The sequence below is a fragment of the Podarcis pityusensis genome, assembly GCF_964106645.2.
Source record: "Podarcis pityusensis genome assembly, chromosome: 11".
Lineage (NCBI taxonomy): Eukaryota > Metazoa > Chordata > Lepidosauria > Squamata > Lacertidae > Podarcis > Podarcis pityusensis.
The window spans coordinates 62,689,247-62,710,026 of record NC_138036.1 but is presented as its reverse complement, the minus strand read 5'-3'; the positions used below and the strand labels follow the sequence as shown (position 1 = coordinate 62,710,026).

Genomic DNA, 20,780 nt, shown 5'->3' with positions numbered 1-20,780 from the left:
CTGTTATAATCCAATCCTCTAGAGGGAGCTTAATCTGTCTTTCAGAATCTAATTTAATGTCCAAGAACCTTCAAATACAAATGTTTAGCAGAGTTTATAAATGGTCACTTTGTTGCAGACAGTGCTTATTTATCTCCAAAAAGAATGTTTCAAATTTAAAAGGTCTCAATACCCTCAGATTGTTTCAAGTTCCAATATACAGTATCCAAATCTGCAGTACTGACAGCTCCCTTAGTACTCAGGCAGCTCCTGACTCTGGGTTTCACCTTCTAGTTTGTAATCCAATAAGAGGAGGAAAGTCAAGTGCAAATAGAAATCCCAAATCTTTAACTTAAAGTCTTTACTTTAAGATGCAAGTTCAAATAGATGCTTAGATCTGTAAAACTTAGAGTCTCTTTCTTTCAGCCTCCACTCCTCCAGCTGATTGCTTTTTTTTTCAAGTTCAATGGCTGCGGAAGACGGACTTCCTGCTTCCACGTCTCTCCGCTCTCAGCCAAGTTCAAGCCAATTTAAGTTTCCCTTTTAAAGTCTCAAATTCAAGTGATTCAGTCTTTTACTCACAAGTTAGTTGCTTTTTCGTCCGGATCCGTAATTTAGCAGGAAAAGGGATCAGCGCTCACCGACAGTAGCAGCGCGGCTTCGCTCCTCAGGCTGTGAAACAGCTCACAGCGCCGCAACCCCCCTCCGTGCTCCGGAGCCCCTTACGGGGTTCCTTCTGCACTTGGAGGGTCGCTCTAGGCGCCCACCGAGCCTCAAGACCCCAGACTCTTGCCGCCTGGGGTTTTCCAGAGTGGGTCTCCGCTTCGCCGTAGCGGACGACCCGTTGCCTGCGGAGCCTCCTCTCCCGTTCAGAAGAGGACCGCCATTGCCGTTCGCGCCGCCCCCGGAAGTCGTTTTGCGAGTTTTTCGTCTCGCGAGGCGTTCGTCTTGCGGGGTACCACTGTACCTTTTTCCACTACTTTGGTCTTGCTTACTAAAAGATCAACGTTAACTAGATCTTTTAAGTTGTTTTTCTAAGAGCTCTTAGAGACAGACAAGTTAAAAACATTACACAAAAGCTAGGTATAATATATACTCTCTGTGTTACAGGTTTCTAGATACAACATACCAAACAGATTATGTTCCACCATATGACTATGAACCATATGTAAGTATAAGAGCAGAATGGTTGTTTTCTACCATGCTTTACATCAAGGCCTTCATGTGTAGAACAGTAGCCATTCAGAGGTTGTTTCAAACAGGCTCTACCAGGTAAATGAAATATGTAGATTCACCCCAAGATAGTCAATTTTACATATATTACATAGCAATGAAATTGGATAGCAGCCCAGTTTGCACATAACATTAAGCCATACCATGGGTATGTGTGAATGAGAAAGCATGTGGGAACTCACAGCAACAGTTTGAGGCCCTTGCTCCTCCCTGATCATGCTGCTGCCACACTACCTAGTGCTGAGTAATTGTTGGCCTTAACCTAATGTCCAGACTCAGGCCGGTGGCAGAGGTGGGGGGACAGGGGAGGCACCCATTGCCCAAAGTGGTTTCTTCACCCCACCTTATGGGCCAACCCCACTGTACACACCCTGTGCTGTCCCCAAATCTACTCTAGAGGGTTAGGGACAAAGTTGGGTGGAGGAAGAAGATTCTGTCATGCAAGGAAAAATCCTTGCGTTGATAGAATGATAACCTTGGCGCTACCTTGAACACAACCCATAATCTTTAACTGGATTGCAAACCTGTTGTATTATTTGTTGGCCTCTAGGAGCAGTGAGAAATGTTAACTTTACCACTTAAATTGCATTGATTAATTGTGTGTGTATGGAATACAGAGTTAAGCCAGTAAATGAGAAAGGAAAGTGTGTGGATGAATCATGGCTTGCTCTGGATCCCTTCCTTTACGCGCCAGGGATTTTAGCAGAATGGGAATCATGGCCAGATATTTTTGTAACCATGGCAACTCATAGAGGAAAGTGTTTGTCAGTACACATTTCACCTGTGATCATGATGAACACTCTCTGTCTCTCTCCCTCTCCCCGCCCTTCTGTCTCTCTCATATGCACTTGTCACGGTGTCCCATCAGACACCACTGGAAGTGGTTGAGTCATTCTGGCCACATGACCCAGAAAGCTGTCTGTGGACAAACACCAGCTTCCTCAGCCTGAAAAGTGAGATGAGTGCCGCAACCCCATAGTTGCCTTTTACTGGACTTAACCGTCCAGGGGTCCTTTTGTTGTTGTTTAGTCGTTAGTTGTGTCCGACTCTTTGTGACCCCATGGACCAGAGCACGCCAGGCATTCCTGTCTTCAGGGGTCCTTTACCTTTTACCTTTTTTACCATATGCACATCCTTTGGACATTTTGATCTCATTAAGCATACCAGCGCAAGGTTCTGCTTCAAGTTAATGTGTAAAATGCATTTGCCATCATTAGCATCCTTGGCTCCTCAAGCTCCTTCTAAGCATGCCTAGGCACCCTCTATGTCTCCTCAATCTCTGCTACTATCACATAGTTTCTTGGCTATTTAATTTAAAATATTCCTTACTTATGCGTCATACAAAGATTCCAGGAGAGTGTACTTAAACACAAATAAAAACTAATTAACATAATTTTAAAAATGCAGCAAAATATAACAAGACAAAATCAAATAGAAACCCCAACAAAACCATCTACAATTTTAAAAGGCTAAAATACCTGGGTAAGTAGAAATGGCCCCACTAGTCAACAAAACCAGGTGTGTCTCCTTGGCAAACACATTAAAATGTTGACACATCAATACAAAAAGACATCTGCTTTATATAACATAATCCACTAAAGAGGGTACCTGGAGCAATACTGGAACAAATCTTAAGACGTAGGCATCCTCATATGGCAAGATGCCATTATTCAGGTATTTGGACTCCAAGCCATTTAGGACTTTAAAGTAAGGACCAGCACCTTAAATTAGGGTTAGAAGCAAATAAGCAGTAGATATTTTAAAATAAGTGAAATATGAACAACCTCAGCTATACCTGCCAACACTCTTGCAGCCAGATTTTTCATGAATGGAAGCTTCTGGGGATGTCTTTAAGGGCATCCCCCTGTATAATACATTAGTGATCAAACAGAGAGGTTCCCAGAACACAGATCACCAAAGCAGGACTCCTTATTCAGGAACAGTTGCAGTTGCAAACCAGCCAAAGTTGGTAAAATACACCCTGGGCCACTGAGGATCCAACGCTGGGATCAGGGAATATCTTCAAACCGTGTCTCTACCCTTTCAGGAAGAATGAAATCTCACCCAGATCAGGACAAACACCAGTTTTCTGAACCTGAAAACGACCCACTCTCAGTGCCTCCATCTTGTTGAAATTCATGCTGCCAGTTCCTGAGTCCAGACACCAATTCGGCTCTTGCATGCCTCACCTGATCACCTGACTCAGATGAGAAAGAGTTGAGTCTCATTGGCCTACTGATGGCCCCTCGCTACAGATGTCAAATGACTTCACCTGTGGAGCTTTGCAGGAACTCAGTGAATTCCTTCCGTCTTTGCTCTTAAGGCCTGGATGGTGGAAGAGGAAGCCTTGTGGATCAAGGCAGGGCATGGGCTGTGGTCCTTGTGCTGCGCAGCTCAGACAAGGCATCCATGAGCTGAGGCACTACAGTCTGCTCTGGGACTTTTGTAGGTTCTTCCAGGTTCTCAGTTGTACTGGGAGGGGGGCCTCTACAATTTCCTTTCATCAGATTAGGTTCCCCATTGTCAGGCCACATCTTGACAAAACCTCACCAAGAAATAGTCTGTTCAAGACATTGGACTGACAGAGAAGCCCCTGATTTCCAGGCTGTCCACTTTCTGTGGCGTCAAATATACAAGATCCAAAGTGTATCCTGCAGAACGTCATGCTGACAATGTATTAAGAAACCGTAGTGCTCATGGTGGGCATTAAGTCCCACCGTGGTTCCTCCAAGATGGACACAGTGTGAATATTGAAACCCTCCAGAACAAGCATCCTGGATTATTCCCCTTCCCTTCTGGTCCTTCCCCTTTGTTCCTCTTCCTTCAGCTACTCTGTCTCCTGAGTCTCCTGACAATTAGATCCCTTGCTTCCTTAGTCCTAATGTATCCTGCAGGGAATAATAATTTTTCAAAGTAGTTTTTGCAGTTACATCAAAAATTACTGATTTGGTTATACTACTAGAAATACATTGACAGATAATTATGAAATTGTGAGGTTTAATAAGTTAACTGTCTATATTTGGACAACTTTTCTGCTGTACTTTATTGGAAGGAGAATAATAATCATTTCCTTAATAACAATTCAAACAATTTATTTAACTAAAACAATAACATTATAGCATATGTATCCATGTTTGTTAACTGATGTGGTTAAACAATTAAAAAAAAAACCCCCACAACCTTAGACTGAGTTTTAGCAAACATGAAAAACTTAAATCCTTATTTCCTGATAAATAGCCTTTGGACTATAATGTAACTTAGATAGAAAACTATCTTTAGAAAGATTTTCCCTCCAAAAGCATTTCATTTTAAAAATCCAATTTAAATTAAAAAAACTGATTTTTTTTAATCTGTTTTTTAAACATTTTTTTTGAAAATCATTGATTTTTATCCACCCTGATGCTACCACATCACATAAACTGAGCTATAATGGTAGGAGGGAAATAGCAGAGCTGTTATGTTTCTATTAGCTAGTTATCTTTTTTAAAAAAGGCTTTTTTTCTTTTAAAACAGCAAACATAACCAATGGTTTTTATTGTTGTTTTTAAAACTACCCATCAAACAAGAAATTGGTTGGTATTTACATTTCTTGTCTATAGACTTGGTGGGTTTTTGCTTGAATTCTGGTTTTACATTTATTTATTGAAGCTTCCTTCAAGCTCTAGGCAATGACAACAATGTTAAATACTATTAATTTCAGAAAACCCTCCTCTAATTTCATGATCCAACAAACATCAGCATCACTTGCAGGGAATAAGGGGGATAAATGCCCCCCCCCCCAACAAACAGCTCATCTCCATCTACTCTCCTTTTTCTAGATCCCTGTAGTACACATAAAGGAAAGATAGCTTTCACGTACAAATTATCTAACTGAATAACAAACTGAACATTTAAAATAAGACTGCAATCCTAAGCATGCTTACTTGAAAATTAGCATAATCAAAATCAAGAGGATTTACTTTAAATAAAATATGTTTAGGATGAGAAGGATAAAGTGAAATATTTTTCTCTCTGAAAATTACCATGGGATATAGCTTACCCCCAATCCCAGAAATTCACTCTTCTCCTTCTTTGCTCTTGGTTTTTTAAAAATTATTTTCTGTTGCTGTCACCGGGAATAAAACTTTAAAAACTGTTTGCTTTGTTGCCCCAGCACAGGCTTCTTCAACCTCGGCCCTCCAGATGTTTTTGGCCTACAACTCCCATGATCCCTAGCTAGCAGGACCAGTGGTCAGGGATGCTGGGAATTGTAGTCTCAAAACATCTGGAGGGCCGAGGTTGAGGAAGCCTGCCCTAGCACTGATTTTCAGTCTATTTTATCTGCTGTGAAAATGGTAGCCATTCTAAACCAAGACTGTTTAACCAGGGGAGCTAATGGCACAAGGTTTTCTATGGGGGCAACAAGGGCTGTAGCTTAGAGGTGGAGTATCTGCTTCCCATGTAGAAGTTCCAGGTTCAATCCCTGACATCTCCCGGTAGGGCTGGTCATGTCGCCAGTTGAAACTCTGAAAAGCTCCCACCAGTTAACATAGGCAATACTGAGCCAGATGGACCAATGGTCGGATTCAGTATAAAGCAGCTTCTTGGGTTTTCTAGGTTGTGGCAGAGTTTTGCTTGATGTGCAAACACAACCATTGCCTCTCTTATCATCAAAAATGGTTTACAAATTTGCCTTCTGATTAATAACATGCCCTTGAATGTATTTTCTTTAGATTGAGCTTCAGCCAGATGGCTACTCTCTGGTTCACAGAAAATGTCATTCTCAGTTTACTGACACGGCTGATTACAGAAGACATGGGATCAACACATGGCAAGATGAGAGTGGGTTGTATGGTAATGCAGATCTAAGGCAAAAAGTATTTCCTGTAACTAGCCCTATACGGACAAATGTGAATGAAGATAATTCTTAAGCACTAGCAACTCTACAAAAGTAAAGTCTATCTTTGTATCTGATTATTGTAGAATCATACTGCAAAATAAATAACATTGCAACTTTTAGAATAGTTGGTTATAGAATAAATCCATATACGGTACTTATATAATGGATGTACCAAATTGGGATCCTGTTGTTAACCTGTTCAAAAAAACAAAATAAAAACCCAGATTACTGAAATTCTCTGTGATGGATTAAGCCAACAGATGTCAAGTTAGAGGAATTCTGTAAATTATTGTGCTTTGCTTAGGAAGGAACTGCATGTTACATTAGTTTGGGCTGCTGTCAAAAATAGCAAGTACATTTTAAATTCTCTTATAGCTTTCTGCTTATCCTTCCCACATCCTGCAACATGGTCTGTCATTGACAAGGGGGTCACTTAGTATGAATATATAGTGCTGTGATGATAAGATTTGGTTAGTCATCCTTTTATACACACTGGGGGTGGGGAGTTAATATGCATTTGCCATATTTAGTGACCACCACCTAAAACAGTTGGCCTGCTTGCAGGGTCATCTATATCCTATCACTATGTTGGAAGCTGCCCAGAGTGGCTGAGGCAACCCAGTCAGATGGGCAAAGTACAAATAATAAAAATGGTTGTTGTTGTGTACTTGAATGCCCTGATTTTTTACCACCCTCCCTGTACAACTAGTATTTTCAGTAAGTCCCTTTCAAATGCAAGCTTAAGGGCACAATCCTGTGATCCCTGCAATAGGCCATGGCTGCCTCATGGATGTGAAAGCTGCCAAGGAAGGAGTCACTGAAGGAGGTTTGGGGTCTACAGGATCCAAAGCCATCCCTTTTTCTTGGCAAGGAAAGGAAAACACACCAACCCTATATTGGGTGTATTTGTTTTTCCTTCTGTCCCCCACACTGTTGGGATACTGCCAGGGAGACGGAGGCATCAGGCAGGCCCCCAGTCGTCTCTGGACGATCACCAGTCTCCCGTGGAACAGCATCAGTCAATTAGCAACACGAGCCACAGAGACATTCCAAGACCATCCTTTCAGCAGAGTCTCCACAACAAAAAGATGCAGGCAGGAGAGCATATTTACAGCTTTATTCAACGTAGTTCAGAACAAAGGAAAAACATGACTGCTTGCCTCTGTGTCCAGGAAAACAGAACAAAAGCTATATACAAAATGGAAGTTCCCAGCAAGAAGCTGGAAGTAAACAAGTATGTGACACACAACAGCCTGTTCCCTTTTAAAGGTGGAATGGAACTATATCCTAACATCCTCCCCCTTTCCGTGTAACCTGTAGTACCTGTGGTTCAACTCAATTGCAGCCTCTGTACATAAACCTTAAGTTGTTCTCTGTTAACAACTTTAGACAACAGATCAGCAGGAATTTCATTTCCTGGCATGTAGGACACCTGAATGATTCCTTTCTGAATACACAAGAGAGTGCATGATGTAACTTAATCTGCAAGTATTTGGTTCTTTGCTTGCAACTCTCTGAGTTCAGCAAAGCCAAACAGGATCTATTGTCTTGATACACCTGTATAGGACATTTTACAGAAACTCTGATGTCCTGAAACAGTTGCATCAACCATTCACAATCCATGAGTGAAAATGACAGGGCATTGAGTTCTGCTTCACAGGAACTTAGGCTTACTGTCATCTGCTTTTTGCACAGCCAGTCAAAGAGACAATGGTTGTACATGTAGCATACTCCAGAACTGCTTGTACCATCCATGGTGTCACTTCCAAAACTAGCATCTGCAAAGATTTCAAGATCTCCCATCTTTTGACTGGTGAACCTCAGCCTGTAATGCAAAGTCCCCTTCAAATAGCGGGCTATGCGCTTCAGAGCTTTCCAATCCTGAACAGTAGGATTGTTGGCATGTCTGCTAAACAGGTTAGTGCTTACAGCTGTGTCAGGTCTTGAACATCTAGCAATGAAATTCAGCTTGCCTAGAATGCATCTGTACAGTGTGGTGTCAGAAAATGCTTCAGCAGTACTATCTACCTGGTAACCTGTCACCATCGGTGTGTCTGCTGGGTTTGCATCAACCAAATTCAGCCTGGTTAATACATCAGCAATTTTCTGTGTTTGGTGTACCAGAAAATTACCTGCTTGGTCCTTTTCCACCTGCAGAGGAAGATAGTTGGATACCTCACCAAGATCCTTCATGTCAAAGTGCTCCTTCAGCTGAGCTAGGGTGCTTTGGTACAAAGCCTGATTCTTCCAAAACAGAAGATCATCAACAAAACATAAACAATACAGTTTGTTTTGCCCCTCCTCCTTGACAAACACACACGGATCAGCTTTGCCTTGGTGAAAACCTAGAGAAAGCAACGTCTCAGTGAGTTTTGTGTTCCAACACCTGGCCCTCTGCTTGAGACCATATAGGGATTTCCGTAGTTTACAGACCGTTCCCTTCTGTATCTGCACTCCATCAGGTGGAAGCATATACAGTTCCCCAAAACCCTGTACAAAAAAGCTGTGTTCACATCATGATGAGAAACGTGCAGTTTCTCCTCTGCAGCAATCTTGAGCATTAGCCTAATGCTCTCATACTTGACGGTGGGTGAGTAGGTCTCGTGGTAATCCTGTCCTGGTATCTGTGAAAAACCTCTGGCAACTAATCTGGCTTTGTGCCTGACAACCTTGCCAGTCTGGTCTGTCTTGGCCTTGAAGACCCATTTGCTGCCAACCAGTCTCATTCCTGGGACTACTGGCACTAGCTCCCAGGTTTGGTTCCTATCCAAGGAATCGACTTCAGCCTTCATGGCATCAAGCCGTGGTTCAGCATCTTTAGAGGTTAACTCCTGAACCTCTTTGAAGCTTGAAGGTTCCCACACCTTCTCTGAGCTACTAAGAACAGCAGTTGCTGTCTTAGCAAACTCATCAGCAAATCTCTTTGGAGGTTTGCCTTTTGTGGCCCTTTCAGATCTGCGTACTAGAAGCAAGTCTTCTGCACTCATTTCCTCCTTCTTAGGAGAAAAGTGGCGAATGGTGAACAGTGGTTCTTCCAGTTCAGTGTCAGACGCATCAGATGGTCTGTGTGCTGGTCCCAGGGGGGGGTTACCGTGCGGCGTGGTCTGAGTCTGGTCCTGGGTCGAGGGTCTGGAGGCTGTCCGACAAGGGCGAAGCAGGGTCCAAGGCAAGGAGCCGGGCATGGTCAGGAACTCCAGAAGAGCAGGTCAGGGTGCTGGCAGGAACAGGTTTCCAACGATGTTGCTCCTGGGACTGGGCTGACTGGCCTTTATCTCCTCTGAGGCCTGGGGCGGTCCCGGCCCACAGGTGACTCGCCTCCCCTGGCCTTAAGGTGAGCACTCCTCCTGAGAGCACTTAGTTCCCTCCGCCTCTCTGCCCTGAGCCTCTGCAGCTCAGGAGAGGCTGGAGGGTTACTGGACCCAGGAGCAGCTGCACCTTCCCCTGACAGGGCTGGGAGAGGCGCACCTGCAGGCAATGGGTCCTCGATCACCTCTGGAGCCAGAGTGGATTCAGCTGGTGTCTGCTCCTGAGGATCCAGCACAGGTGAGGGCCCTTCAGATTCAAGCCCCTGCCCTGGCTCAGCCGGCCCTGGAGGTGGGGACTCCTGTGCAGGCTGGGATTCCTCCGGTTCAGCCTCTGAATCAGATTCCCAGGCCATCACACCATCCCCCCTCACAGCCCCCCCCCAAACCGAGGGTCCGGACCCGGCTTGCTGGGGTACGCTGCATGGAAATCACGGAGGCAGGCAGGCATGTGGACGTTGGCCGCTGGTTCCCAGGAACGGTCCTCAGGCCCATACCCCTTCCTATCTATGAGATATTGGAGCTTTCCCCTGTGGTATCGTGAGTCCAGAATGCGCTCCACGTCATACTCGGGCTCCCCCTGAACCAAAACTGGTTGCGGTCGGGGACGGTTCGGGTGGAACTCATCGGGGGGGCACTGAACTCAGTAGGGACCTGTGGAATACTGGGTGAACCTTCAGGGTTGAGGGTAACCGGAGACGGAATGCCACCGGCGAGACCTGGTCCACGATAGGAAACGGGCCGGTGAAGCGGGCGTCCAGCTTCTGCGAAGGCCGAGAGGGGTGGAGGTGGCGAGTGGAGAGCCATACCAGGTCACCGACGTGGAGTTCAGGCCCCACCTGGTGGTGGCGGTCGGCCTGGGCCTTGTATGCCTCCTTGGCCTGGCACAGTTGCTCCATCAATAGTTGTTGTTGAGACTGGAGCTCCTGAAGCCACTCTGTCACCGCAGGGACTGCGGTTGCCGGCAGCACATCCAGGAACAATCCGGGATCTTCTTCCTTTCAAATATGATTAGGCTGCCTTTTGGGTACACCTAAATATTAAAGGCAGCTCACAAAAATATAAACATAATTAAAATAAAACACAAGGTGAGGAAAACACTTCGTGCAATCATAGGTTTTCTACTCAAAAGTAAATTGCATTGTGTTCAAAGGGATTTATTCAACTGCCAGCTTAAGGATAGTAAACAAGGAACAAGGCTCCCTCATCAGGCCACAACTACTGAGAAGAGCATCTCTACATTTCCTCTTGTAGTCCTATATGAGCCTTATAAGCTTATACCAAGTGAGACCAGTGGTTCATCTAGTCTAGCATTATGTGGTCTGATGGATACAAAACCTCCAGCATCTCAGCCCTTCCTGCATGGACAGCTTGTGCTCTACCACTAAGCCGAAGGCCCTTCACAAGCCCTGGAAGAAAGTGATCTTCTAAAGACCGTGCATTTTGGAGTGCACAGGGCTGAGAAGTTTCTCATTAGTTGATTCAGTTTAAAGGAAACATAACAATGTTTTAGAAAATAGTAGTAGTAGTATTTTATTAGCTAAATACTGATTGTAGATGGAGAAGCGGCATTGGCATAGGTACCAAATTCTTGCCTATTTTGTGTGAGATCTTGTGGGCTCCATAAGATCTCAAACAATTTTGGCTAGCGGAGGAGGTGGCAGGGCTCCCACAGGGGCTGCCACCTTCAGGGCTTCTGCCACCTGAAGGAGCTGCCTCAGCCTGCCTAACGGCAGAGCTGACGCTGCAAAGATGGTATAATATGGTATAAGAAGACTGTAGCAATTGTTTAGAAAATCATTTAATGTTTGTAATATATTTGCCTGATCAAGCAGAAACGCATGAAAGCCTTAAAAGTAGAACACTAGTCAGTGCAAAATATGGGATTAGGAAAGAATTACTCAAGATCCTAATGCACATACAGTGGTACCTTGGTTTACGAACTTAATTCGTTCCGGAGGTCCGTTCTTAATCCAAAACTGTTCTTAACCTGAGGCATGCTTTTGCTAATGGGGCCTCCCGCTGCTGCCGCCGCGCGATTTCCACTTGCATCCCAGAGCGAAGTTCACTACCAGGAGCACCTACTTCCAGGTTAGCGGAGCTCATTACCCAAAGTGTTTGTAAGGAGGACGGTACATGACCCGAGGTTCTACTGGATTGCTTCTAGTATACAGCATGCAGAAATCACATATAAAGCACTGGTTTCAGTAATTCAATGTATGCTGATTCATTGTTTTATACTCTTGAAAAGGAAAACACACATGCTCATGAATCTGGATGTCCTCTTAAAAAATCATCCATCTGCCTGATTTAATCTACGTACTTATTTTCTGGCAAGGTTTTGGTGGTTCTTTTTCTCTTGGCTTGTATGCTGTGCTGGTGAAGCTCACTAATGAAAATACAAAACACTACTTTGGAGATCGCTTCGAAGAGCCACAAAGCCTCTGACATTGAATCCACATCAAAATTAGAAATTGCAACCATGCTCCTAGAATAAATATACTCTGCATGAGCTGCATGCAGCTGTGAGGAGCCTCCATATCAACATCTTTAAATATTATAAGATGACATTCGAGCTTAGAAGACTCCAGGGGAAGGAAAAAATTTAATAGGGGACAGTGAGCCAAGAACTAAATTCAGTCCCAAATAATCCTCATTTAACCAAGCTTTATGTATGTGTAACTGTAGCCCTACTCATGTGTTGCTGTGTGTAGGGCAGTCACAAGTAGGGATGGGAAGATCTGTCAATTTCGATTCTCTCCTTTGCTCACTATTCTAATTTTAAATCTATTTCTCTACATTTCTGTAGCAACCTGCATTTTTTATTTTTAAAATCCTCATAAAAATTCACCAGCATTTTAGTATGAATTTCTCCTAATAAAGACATTTTTGCATGCAGCTTTGACTAATTTTTGCAATTTCTCCCAATATATTCATTTTACATGTTGTTTTTCACTAATATATTACTTTTATCCACAGTGCCCAGCAACATACACATTTTGTCAACATTGGTGGGAGAACATCATCACAAAATTCAGATAAGTGTGAATTTTGACAGATATTTTGATTTGCATATTGTTTCAGAAAGTATGAATTTGATAAGGACCACTGGTATGAAGTTTACGGCATGTAATGCCTTAAAAGAGAATTTAATGAAAATGATTTACAGGTGGTACATAACACCAGTCAAGCTTGCAAAAATTTACCATTTGCCCGATAATAAATGTTGGAAATGTAATGAAACTGAAGGTACATTCTTTCACCTTTGGTGGACATGCCCAAGGATTAAGGCATTCTGGGAGATGATTTATAATGAAATGAAAAAGGTATTTAAATACACCTTTCTAAAGAAACCAGAGGCCTTTCTCCTGGGCATGGTAGGCCAATTGGTGCCAAAGAAGGACAGAATTTTTTTCATGTACGCTACAACAGCAGCAAGAATACTTATCGCAAAGCACTGGAAGACACAAGATCTACCTACCAAGGAAGAATGGCAGATGAAGCTGATGGACTACATGGAACTGGCGGAAATGACTGGCAGAATCTGAGACCAGGGAGAAGAGTTGGTGGAAGAAGATTGGAAAAAATTTAAAGTATATTTACAGAAACATTGTAAAATTAATGAATGTTAGAAGGATGCTGGAAAGAAGTTATACGACTTTAGTTGAAATGTTATAAAGAATTAAGTATGAATAGACTGACAATGGGTAAAGGTTAAACTTAAGGTTAAATTGCGTTAAGATAAATTATGGAACTAAATTTGAGAAAGAGGGAAAGGACTTGCTGGAACAATCAATTGAACTAGAATACAAAAAAGGAGGTGTGAGGAAGTCGAGGAAATAAGCAAATGAAAGATAAGGATATGAAAATACGGGGTCTTTCTTTTTTGTTCTTTTTTTTTCTTTTCCTTCTATTTTTTTTTTAAAGGTGTGTGTTTTTTAAATGTTTCTGTTTTTTTCTGTTTTAATGTTTTGATGTACTGTTGATGTTTTGTATTATTGTATTTCCTTTTGTTTTTGAGGTTTTGCAATTGTCTATTGCTTGTATTCCTTTTTTTCTTTTTTCTCTTTTTGTAATACTTAAACTCTAATAAATATCTTTTTTTAAAAAAAAGTATGAATTTGATAAGATTCATTTTTAAATGTGAACTCAATTGAATTTCCTCCCCATCACAAACAGAAGACGTTTGCCTCTTCGGTTATCTATGCTAATCATTTAGATGAGGGCAGGGGCAGAAGTGCGGTCCTGTTCCTCCTTCTAATTAGTAGTAGTAGTAGTATACTGTCCTTCATCATAAGATCACAGGGCATCCAAAACATAAAAGAACAAAATGAGAACATAAAATGCAAAATAAAACATGAACAAGAACAAACCAATAATCCCCTGCCCCCACAAACACATTTTAAAAGACATACAGTAGAATGTTAGCCAAAAGCCTGGGAAAAGAGGAATGTTTTTGCCTGGCACCTAAAGATCTGTTCCAAAGGCACCAGGTGAGTCTCCCTAGGGAGAGCATTCCACAAGGGGGGACACCGCAGAAATGGCCCCTTCTCATGTTGCTGTCCTCCAGACCTTTTGCAGAGAAGGCACATGAAGAAGGGCCTCAGATGATTGCAGGTAGGTTCACATGGGGAGAGGCATTGAAACTGAGTTGAGAGTGGATTTCATGCTGTTTATTCAGCTCATAGTGGTGAGGAGGAATGAAAGTCCCCCCAAAGTATTTGCTTTATATACATTATTTACACAATGGGCTGCGCGTGATTGGCTAATCAGACTGCTGCATTTTGGATCCTGTTATGTACTGTGTTGAATAGGATCCAAAATGCAGCAGTCTGGTCCTAGAACAATAGGATTCAGAATGCAGCAGTTTGAATGGTCCTAGAACAATGCAGCAGTATGATTGGTCGGCAGGAGCCACCCAATCCAGCTCCAGATAGAAGTGAATCCACAACCTGATTGGTCTTCAGGAGAATTCCGGAATTAGTCAATCACGTGCAGCCCACTGTGTAAATAATGTACCGTATTTTTCGCACCATAGGACACACTTTTTCCCTCCTAAAAAGCAAGGGAAAATGTCTGTGCATCCTATGGAGCGAATGCAGGGGGAGGCAGGAAGGAAAAGCCCCCAAGAGCCGCACACAAGCTCTGTGCGCTCTTGCGGGCTTTTCCACAGGAGGGAGAAGGGACTGACTGGCCGCATCAGTCCCTTCTCCCACGTCCCAGAAAAGCCAGGAGAAGCCGCGATCTCTTTAAAGGGGTTGCGCGGCTTCTGCGGGCTTTTGCAAGAGGTGAGGGAATCCAACCACCTCCCAGGAAAGCCAGGAGAAGCCCTGCGCAGCGTCTCCCAGCAAGGAGAGGCTGCACAGGGCTAAAGGGGAAGCCAAAACAGCGAGCGGGATCCATCCCGCTCACTGCCTTGGCTTGCTCCATAGCTGTGTGCAACCCCTCCGGCAGGGAGAGGTTGTGCGCAGCCTGTACGCTGCTCTTTGGGGCTGGGGGAAAAAAGATATTTTTTTTCTTGATTTCCCCCCCTAAAAACTGGGTGCGCCCTATGGTCCGGTGCGCCCTATGGTGCGAAAAATACGGTATATAAAGCAGATACTTTGAGGGGACTTCCATTCCCTCCTCACCACTATGAGCTGAATAAAGAGCATGAAATCCACTCTTGACTCTGAGTATATTTCAGATCCTATTGTTCTAGGACCAATCAGACTGCTGCATTTTGGATCCTATTCAACTCAGTACATAACACCCCTTCCCTCTAAGTTCCAGTCCTGCCCGGGAGGTCGCATTCATAGTCCTCAAGGTACGCCAGCGGCCTACATGTGCGTTGCGGCCTGGGGTGTTCCCTGGTCCGGGGTTCAGGTTCTGGCTCGTGTTCAAAGGATGCTGGCTGTGATGGGGCCGTTTGGTCTGGCGCAACCAGCTCACTCAGTCGTGGTTCTGGTTCCGGTGTCCTTTCGGCCTCACGGGTCCTCTCTGTATTTACTGATTCTGCCTTTCCTGCTGGCCCCTCCTGTTCTACGGGCCTCACTGCCCCACTGTTCCCTTGGGACTCCTCTGACCTGTCCTTCTCCTGGTTTTCTCCCAGGAATTGTTGCCGTATCTGGTCGCAGTGGCGGTGCCAGTATTGCCCCCCATCTGTTAGCACCTCGTACGACACGGGGCCAGTGACCCTGGTGACTGTGGCGGGTACCCATGCTGGGCCTGCCCCAAAATTCTTTGCGTACACTGGGTCCTGGGCCACGAAGGTCCGGGGGTTCCTTCCTTCCCCCACCACTACCTCATCCTGAGCTCTATTGGGGTGAAGGCGGTCCAATCTGATTACAAGGCGCCGACCCATAAGTAGTTCAGCGGGGCTCTGGCCAGTTGTTGAGCTGGGGGTGCTGTGCTGTGCTAGAAGGAATGTGGCAAGGCAGTGCTTCCAATCCCCTTGCGTCATGCAGCGGAGGGTGTCCTTGGTGGTCCGCACCATGCGTTCTGCCTGGCCATTGGTGGCAGGGTGGAATGGCGCCGAGCGGATGTGGCGGATGGCATTGTGCGCTGTGAAGGTTTGGAATTCTCCTAACATAAATGCGGTCCCGTTGTCTGAGACGAGAGTGTCAGGGAGCCCGTGGGTTGCAAACAGCCTGCGATAGTACCCGGATGGCTGCGGACGTGGAAGTGGACGGTACCAGTGCGACTTCCAGCCATTTGGTGTAGGAGTCCACCACTATGAAGAATGTTTTCCCCTGAAAGGGGCCAGCGAAGTCCACATGCAGGCGTGACCATGGTGCTCGGGCGGACTCCCAGGACTGGACTGGGGCCCTTGGGGGATCTGGGTGGGATTCTTGGCAGGCCTGGCAGTGTTTGACCCAGGCCTGTATCTCTCCGTCAATCCCCGGCCACCACACATAACTCCTGGCAAGGGCCTTCATTCTCACTACCCCTGGGTGTGTCTTGTGTAGGGCTGTGAGGACCCTTTTGCGGAGGCGCTAGGGAACAACGACCCTGCTTCCCCATAACAGGCACCCCTTGTGGGCCGACAGTTCATGTTTGCGGGTTGTGTAGCCGGCGAATTCTGGCCCAGGGCTGCTGCTGGGCCATCCCCTCCACACCCAGTCCAGGACCCGGGAGATGACCCTATCTTTCTTGGAATGATGTGTAACTTCTTGTGCCTGAACGGGGCGGTCGGGAAGCAGCTCCAGGCTCATAACCTCTTGCGCGGGTGCTGGGTCGGGGCCTGTTTCCGGTAGTGGTAGCCCGCTGAGGGCGTCCGCGTGGCCCATCGCCTTCCCAGGGCGGTGAATCAGTGCATACTGGTAGCTGGCAAGGAAAACTGACCACCTGAGGACGCGATGAGACAGCACTTGGGGGGTCTGCTTTTTGGGGGCAAACAAGCCAAGCAACGGCTTGTGGTCAGTCACCACAGTAAAGGGCCACCCGTACAAGAAATCATGGAATTTTTTTACTCCCTTCACGATTGCCAGACCCTCCTTGTCGATTTGCGAGTAGTTCCGCTCGGTTGCGTTGAGTGTCTGGGAAAAGTACGCCACCGGCACCTCTCTTCCATCCGGGAGTTGGTGTCCCAGGACAGTGCCAATGCCATAGGGCGAGGCGTTGCATGCTAGCACCACCGGCAGCCTCTCGTTGAAGTGTGCCAAGACCGAGTTTGAGACAAGCAAGTCCTTGACTGCCTGGAATGCGGCCTCCTGGCGCTGGCCCCACACCCAAGGGGCCTGCTTGTCCAGGAGTCTGTGTAGGGGCTCTGCTACCGCCGCCTTGTGAGGAAGGAAGGAATGGTAAAAGTTCAATAGTCCCAAGAAGGCCTGAAGTTCAGTCTTGCTCTTGGGCGCTGGGGCATCACAAATGGCCCGTACCTTGTCCCCCATCGGGTGGACCCCTTCTGCATCCACCATAAATCCCAGAAAGTCCACCTGAGGTACTCCTAGTAGACATTTTTCCTGCTTCACCTTGAGACCCGCCGTCTGGAAACGGTGCAGAACAGTGCGGAGGCGGTCCTCAAACTCCTCTGGCGTAGGCCCAGCAATCAACACATCATCGAAGAAGGGGGTGACACCAGGAATCCCTTTAAGGAGAGAGTCCATTAGATTCTGGAATATGCCTGGTGCCACACTGACACCGAATTGCAGCTGCTTTACCCTGAACGCTCCTTTGTGCGTCACAATCGTCTGTGCCTCTGCTGTGGCCTCATCTACCGGCAGCTGTTGATATGCTTGGGCCAAGTCCAGCTTGCCAAAATTTTTTGACCCAGCCAGGGTGGCAAGGACATGGCTGACCACTGGCACTGGGTATGCGTGGGCCATGAGGGCCTTGTTTATGGTACATTTGTAGTCTGCGCAGATGCGGACTGAACCATTAGGCTTGACGGGTGTGACAATCGGGGTTTCCCAGGGGGCATTAGGCACAGGCTCCAGCACTCCTTGCTCCACGAGCCGGTCCAATTCCTCGTCTATACGGGGTTTCAGGGCGAACGGGACCCGGCGGGCCTTGAGCCTGACAGGTTGTACTGCGGGGTCAAGCTGTAGAGCAACAGGGGGCCCTGTATATTGTCCCAATTTCCCATTGAACCCCCCCCCCCGGAAATTCCTTGCATATGGTGTCCACGTCCACTTGTAGGCTAGTGCGGTTCACCCCGGTGACGGCTAGCCCCAGTGGTCCAAACCATGCCAATCCCAGTAAGCTAATGTAGGGGCCCTTGACCACAAGCAAGTGCAGTTGCCGCGTTCGCCCTCGATATTGCACCCTGAAGGTCCCCACCCCCATTGTGGGGACCTTACGTTTCTGGAAGTCCCGGAGGTTGAATGGGGCCAGCCTGAGTTTGGGACCCCCACTAGGACACAGTTTCTTTAAGGTCCTTGCTGAGATTATGGATAGAGTTGAACCCGTGTCCAGCTCCATGCGGCACGGGGCCCCCTCTATCTGTACCTCTACATAAATTTTCTCTACGTTGGGGTGGGGCAACTGATATACCTGGAAGTCCGTGAGCTCCGTCGAGTTGCCTTGGTGCGTTGGGCCCCGGGACCTGGGGCTCTTGGATTGGTTATTGGATGCCTGGCGTCGGGTGGGCCGAGCCTGACACACCCGGGTGATGTGTCCAGATTTTTTGCACTGCCTGCATTCTGTGTTGCAGAAACGACAGGTCCTCCTCTCGTGACTCTCCCCGCAGCTTGCGCAGTTCCCCCCTTCTCGTTGAGGCAGCTGTGGTCTGTGAGCTGCTTGAGTGCGCTGCTGTACTCGGTGCACCTCCTCCCTGTCGGATCCTGAGTCGTCGGTGAGGTCTTTGTGGTGGACCCTTGGTTGGGACGGCAGGCTTGGTCGTGCCTCTTGCGTCGACCTCTCGGCAGCTTCTGTTGCCAGGGCCTCCTCCAGAGCAACCTGGAACGTTAGGTTCTTCTTAGCATAGAGGTGTCGTTGCAGCTTCTCATCCTTCAGGCCACCGACGAGGCGGTCACAAAGCATGTTTTCTCCAACTCTGAGAAGTTGCAGAACCGGGCGGCTTGGCGGAGAGAGGTCACAAACCCAGTTATGGTTTCCCCAGGGGCTTGCCGCTTTGCGTAGAAGGCATTTCGACGAGCCACCACTGAGGGCTGTGGCGAAAAGTACCCCTTCAGCTGTTCCATTATTGTTTTGTATGGAACAGTAGCGACGTCTTCAGGCGCAAGGAGAGCCCAGGCGATTTCAAACGTCTCCTCTCCGCAGACGCTGAAGAATATTGCCCTCTTCTTGGCATCTTCTTCGTCTGTGACCCCTTTGGCTTCTAGGACGAAGGTGAAACGGGAGGCATACACTTCCCAGTCTCCGGATGCTGGGTTGAACGGCGAGAAGCTGCTGTCGGTTGCCATTCTGAGTTCCTTGGGTCCCGGAGCTGAAGCCTGGATACACGGTGTGAGGCAGCGGTGCGGCAGGTGGCGGTGCTGCGGTACTGTGTGTGGTGGTCAGCTCAGCGGGATCCCACCTTCGTCGCCAGTGAAATATACTCAGAGTCGAGAGTGGATTTCATGCTCTTTATTCAGCTCATAGTGGTGAGGAGGAATGAAAGTCCCCTCAAAGTATCTGCTTTACATACAATATTTACACAATGGGCTGAGCGTGATTGGCTAATTCCGGAATTCTCCTGTAGGCCAATCAGGTTGTTAATTCACTTCCATCTGGAGCTGGATTGGGTGGCTCCTGCAGACCAGTCATACTGCTGCATTGTTCTAGGACCAATCAGACTGCTGCATTCTGAATCCTATTGTTCTAGGGCCAATCAGACTGCTGCATTCTGAATCCTATTGTTCTAGGGCCAATCAGACTGCTGCATTTTGGATCCTATTGTTCTAGGACCAATCAGACTGCTGCATTTTGTATTCTATTCAACTCAGTACATAACAGGCATCCTTGAGGTATTGCAGTCCTGAGCCATTTAAGGCTTTATAGGTCAAAATTCCAGATAATCCCACTCAGCAGTTTCATGTAGATGTTAAACAGCCTAGGGGATAAAATTGAACCCAGAGGAAGCCCACATTGAAGGCTCCACAGTAGTTAGTTAGATTTTCTGAATCCAGGGAGGGTTTCTCATGGAATAGTTTTACCACTGCTTCCTTCAAGCAGACAGGAACCACCCCCTCTCGTAAAGAGGCATTCATCACCTCCCTGGCCCAGCCTGTTGTCCCCCCCTGCTAGCTTTTAACATCCAAGTGGTCGTCCTGGCTGATCCACGCCCCTTGGCTGCAAATATGCATGGGGGGTGCGTGCTGCCAAACTGGGTCTTTGACCCAGGTGAAATAAAGTCTAGTTTTATCCCTGTATACCGTGGCTGACAGAAGAATCCTGCTCATTTTCAGAAAAGCGCACTGGCAGATCACCAAAAGAAACAGCCAAGATTTCCCCCACCCCCACACCGGCCAGAGTGAAGGCATGTTGCAGTGAAGTTTTGTGTCCCCCCCCCCCCTTATCTACAGCTGAGCTTGTGGTTCTCATCCTGACCTTATGAATGTTTTTGCTAAACTGCAGAAGGGAGAAAGAAAGGGGATTTTTGTTTCCCTTGGAGCTTTGCAGATCTCCTGGTATAACACTCTGTGTAATTAGTTTCATTCTGTTTTTGCTGCAAATTGTAATAAGGCAGAAGCAAGCTGGGAACTTCTCTCCTGTTTCATGTTGTGACGGTCAGGCTTGAGCTGGATATTTTTAATAATGATGGTGAATTTGCTTTCCCTCCTTTGATTTTTTAAAAAATTCTATCACCTTCCCTGAGCTCTTCAAAGTGTAAACGTTCTGTAAAATATGAATCTAACATTCTCCTGTCTGAATGTTCCTTTTTTGTTATTTGTCTTTAATACTTTCATGCCAATGGTATGTATGCTTACAGACACACACACACACACACACACACACACACACTA

The 20,780-nt window shown here is 46.4% G+C and overlaps 2 protein-coding genes across 3 annotated transcripts in view; one reads left to right on the top strand and one right to left on the bottom strand.

The window, feature by feature from the left end:
• CFAP95 (cilia and flagella associated protein 95) overlaps nucleotides 1-6,325 on the top strand; it is a 32,934-nt gene extending 26,609 nt beyond the window's left edge. For both annotated transcript variants that reach the window (XM_080973210.1, XM_080973209.1), the window contains exons 5-6: nucleotides 1,090-1,147; nucleotides 5,925-6,325. In XM_080973210.1, coding sequence (XP_080829336.1) covers nucleotides 1,090-1,147; nucleotides 5,925-6,122 — 256 coding nt within the window. In that variant the 3' untranslated portion in view covers nucleotides 6,123-6,325. The remainder of the gene's footprint in view (nucleotides 1-1,089; nucleotides 1,148-5,924) is intronic.
• Nucleotides 6,326-16,749: 10,424 nt separating this feature from the next.
• On the bottom strand, nucleotides 16,750-18,943 carry LOC308458962 (uncharacterized protein). The gene is made up of 2 exons (XM_080973843.1): nucleotides 18,367-18,943; nucleotides 16,750-17,461 (listed from the first exon to the last, which is right to left on the bottom strand). Exons 1-2 carry the CDS (start codon nucleotides 18,853-18,855, stop codon nucleotides 17,423-17,425), a joined length of 528 nt encoding a protein of 175 aa, XP_080829969.1. The 5' UTR covers nucleotides 18,856-18,943; the 3' UTR covers nucleotides 16,750-17,422.
• Between the last annotated feature and the right edge of the window lie 1,837 nt (nucleotides 18,944-20,780).

Bases quoted from the DNA above. Each gene is read 5' to 3' on its own strand.
- LOC308458962 (XM_080973843.1), bottom strand. From the start codon at position 18,855: ATGCTTTGTGACCGCCTCGTCGGTGGCCTGAAGGATGAGAAGCTGCAA. The intron at 17,462-18,366 runs GTATATCAGTTG...CTCTCCTTAAAG, and splicing joins CGGAGCTCACGGACTTCCAG to GGATTCCTGGTGTCACCCCC.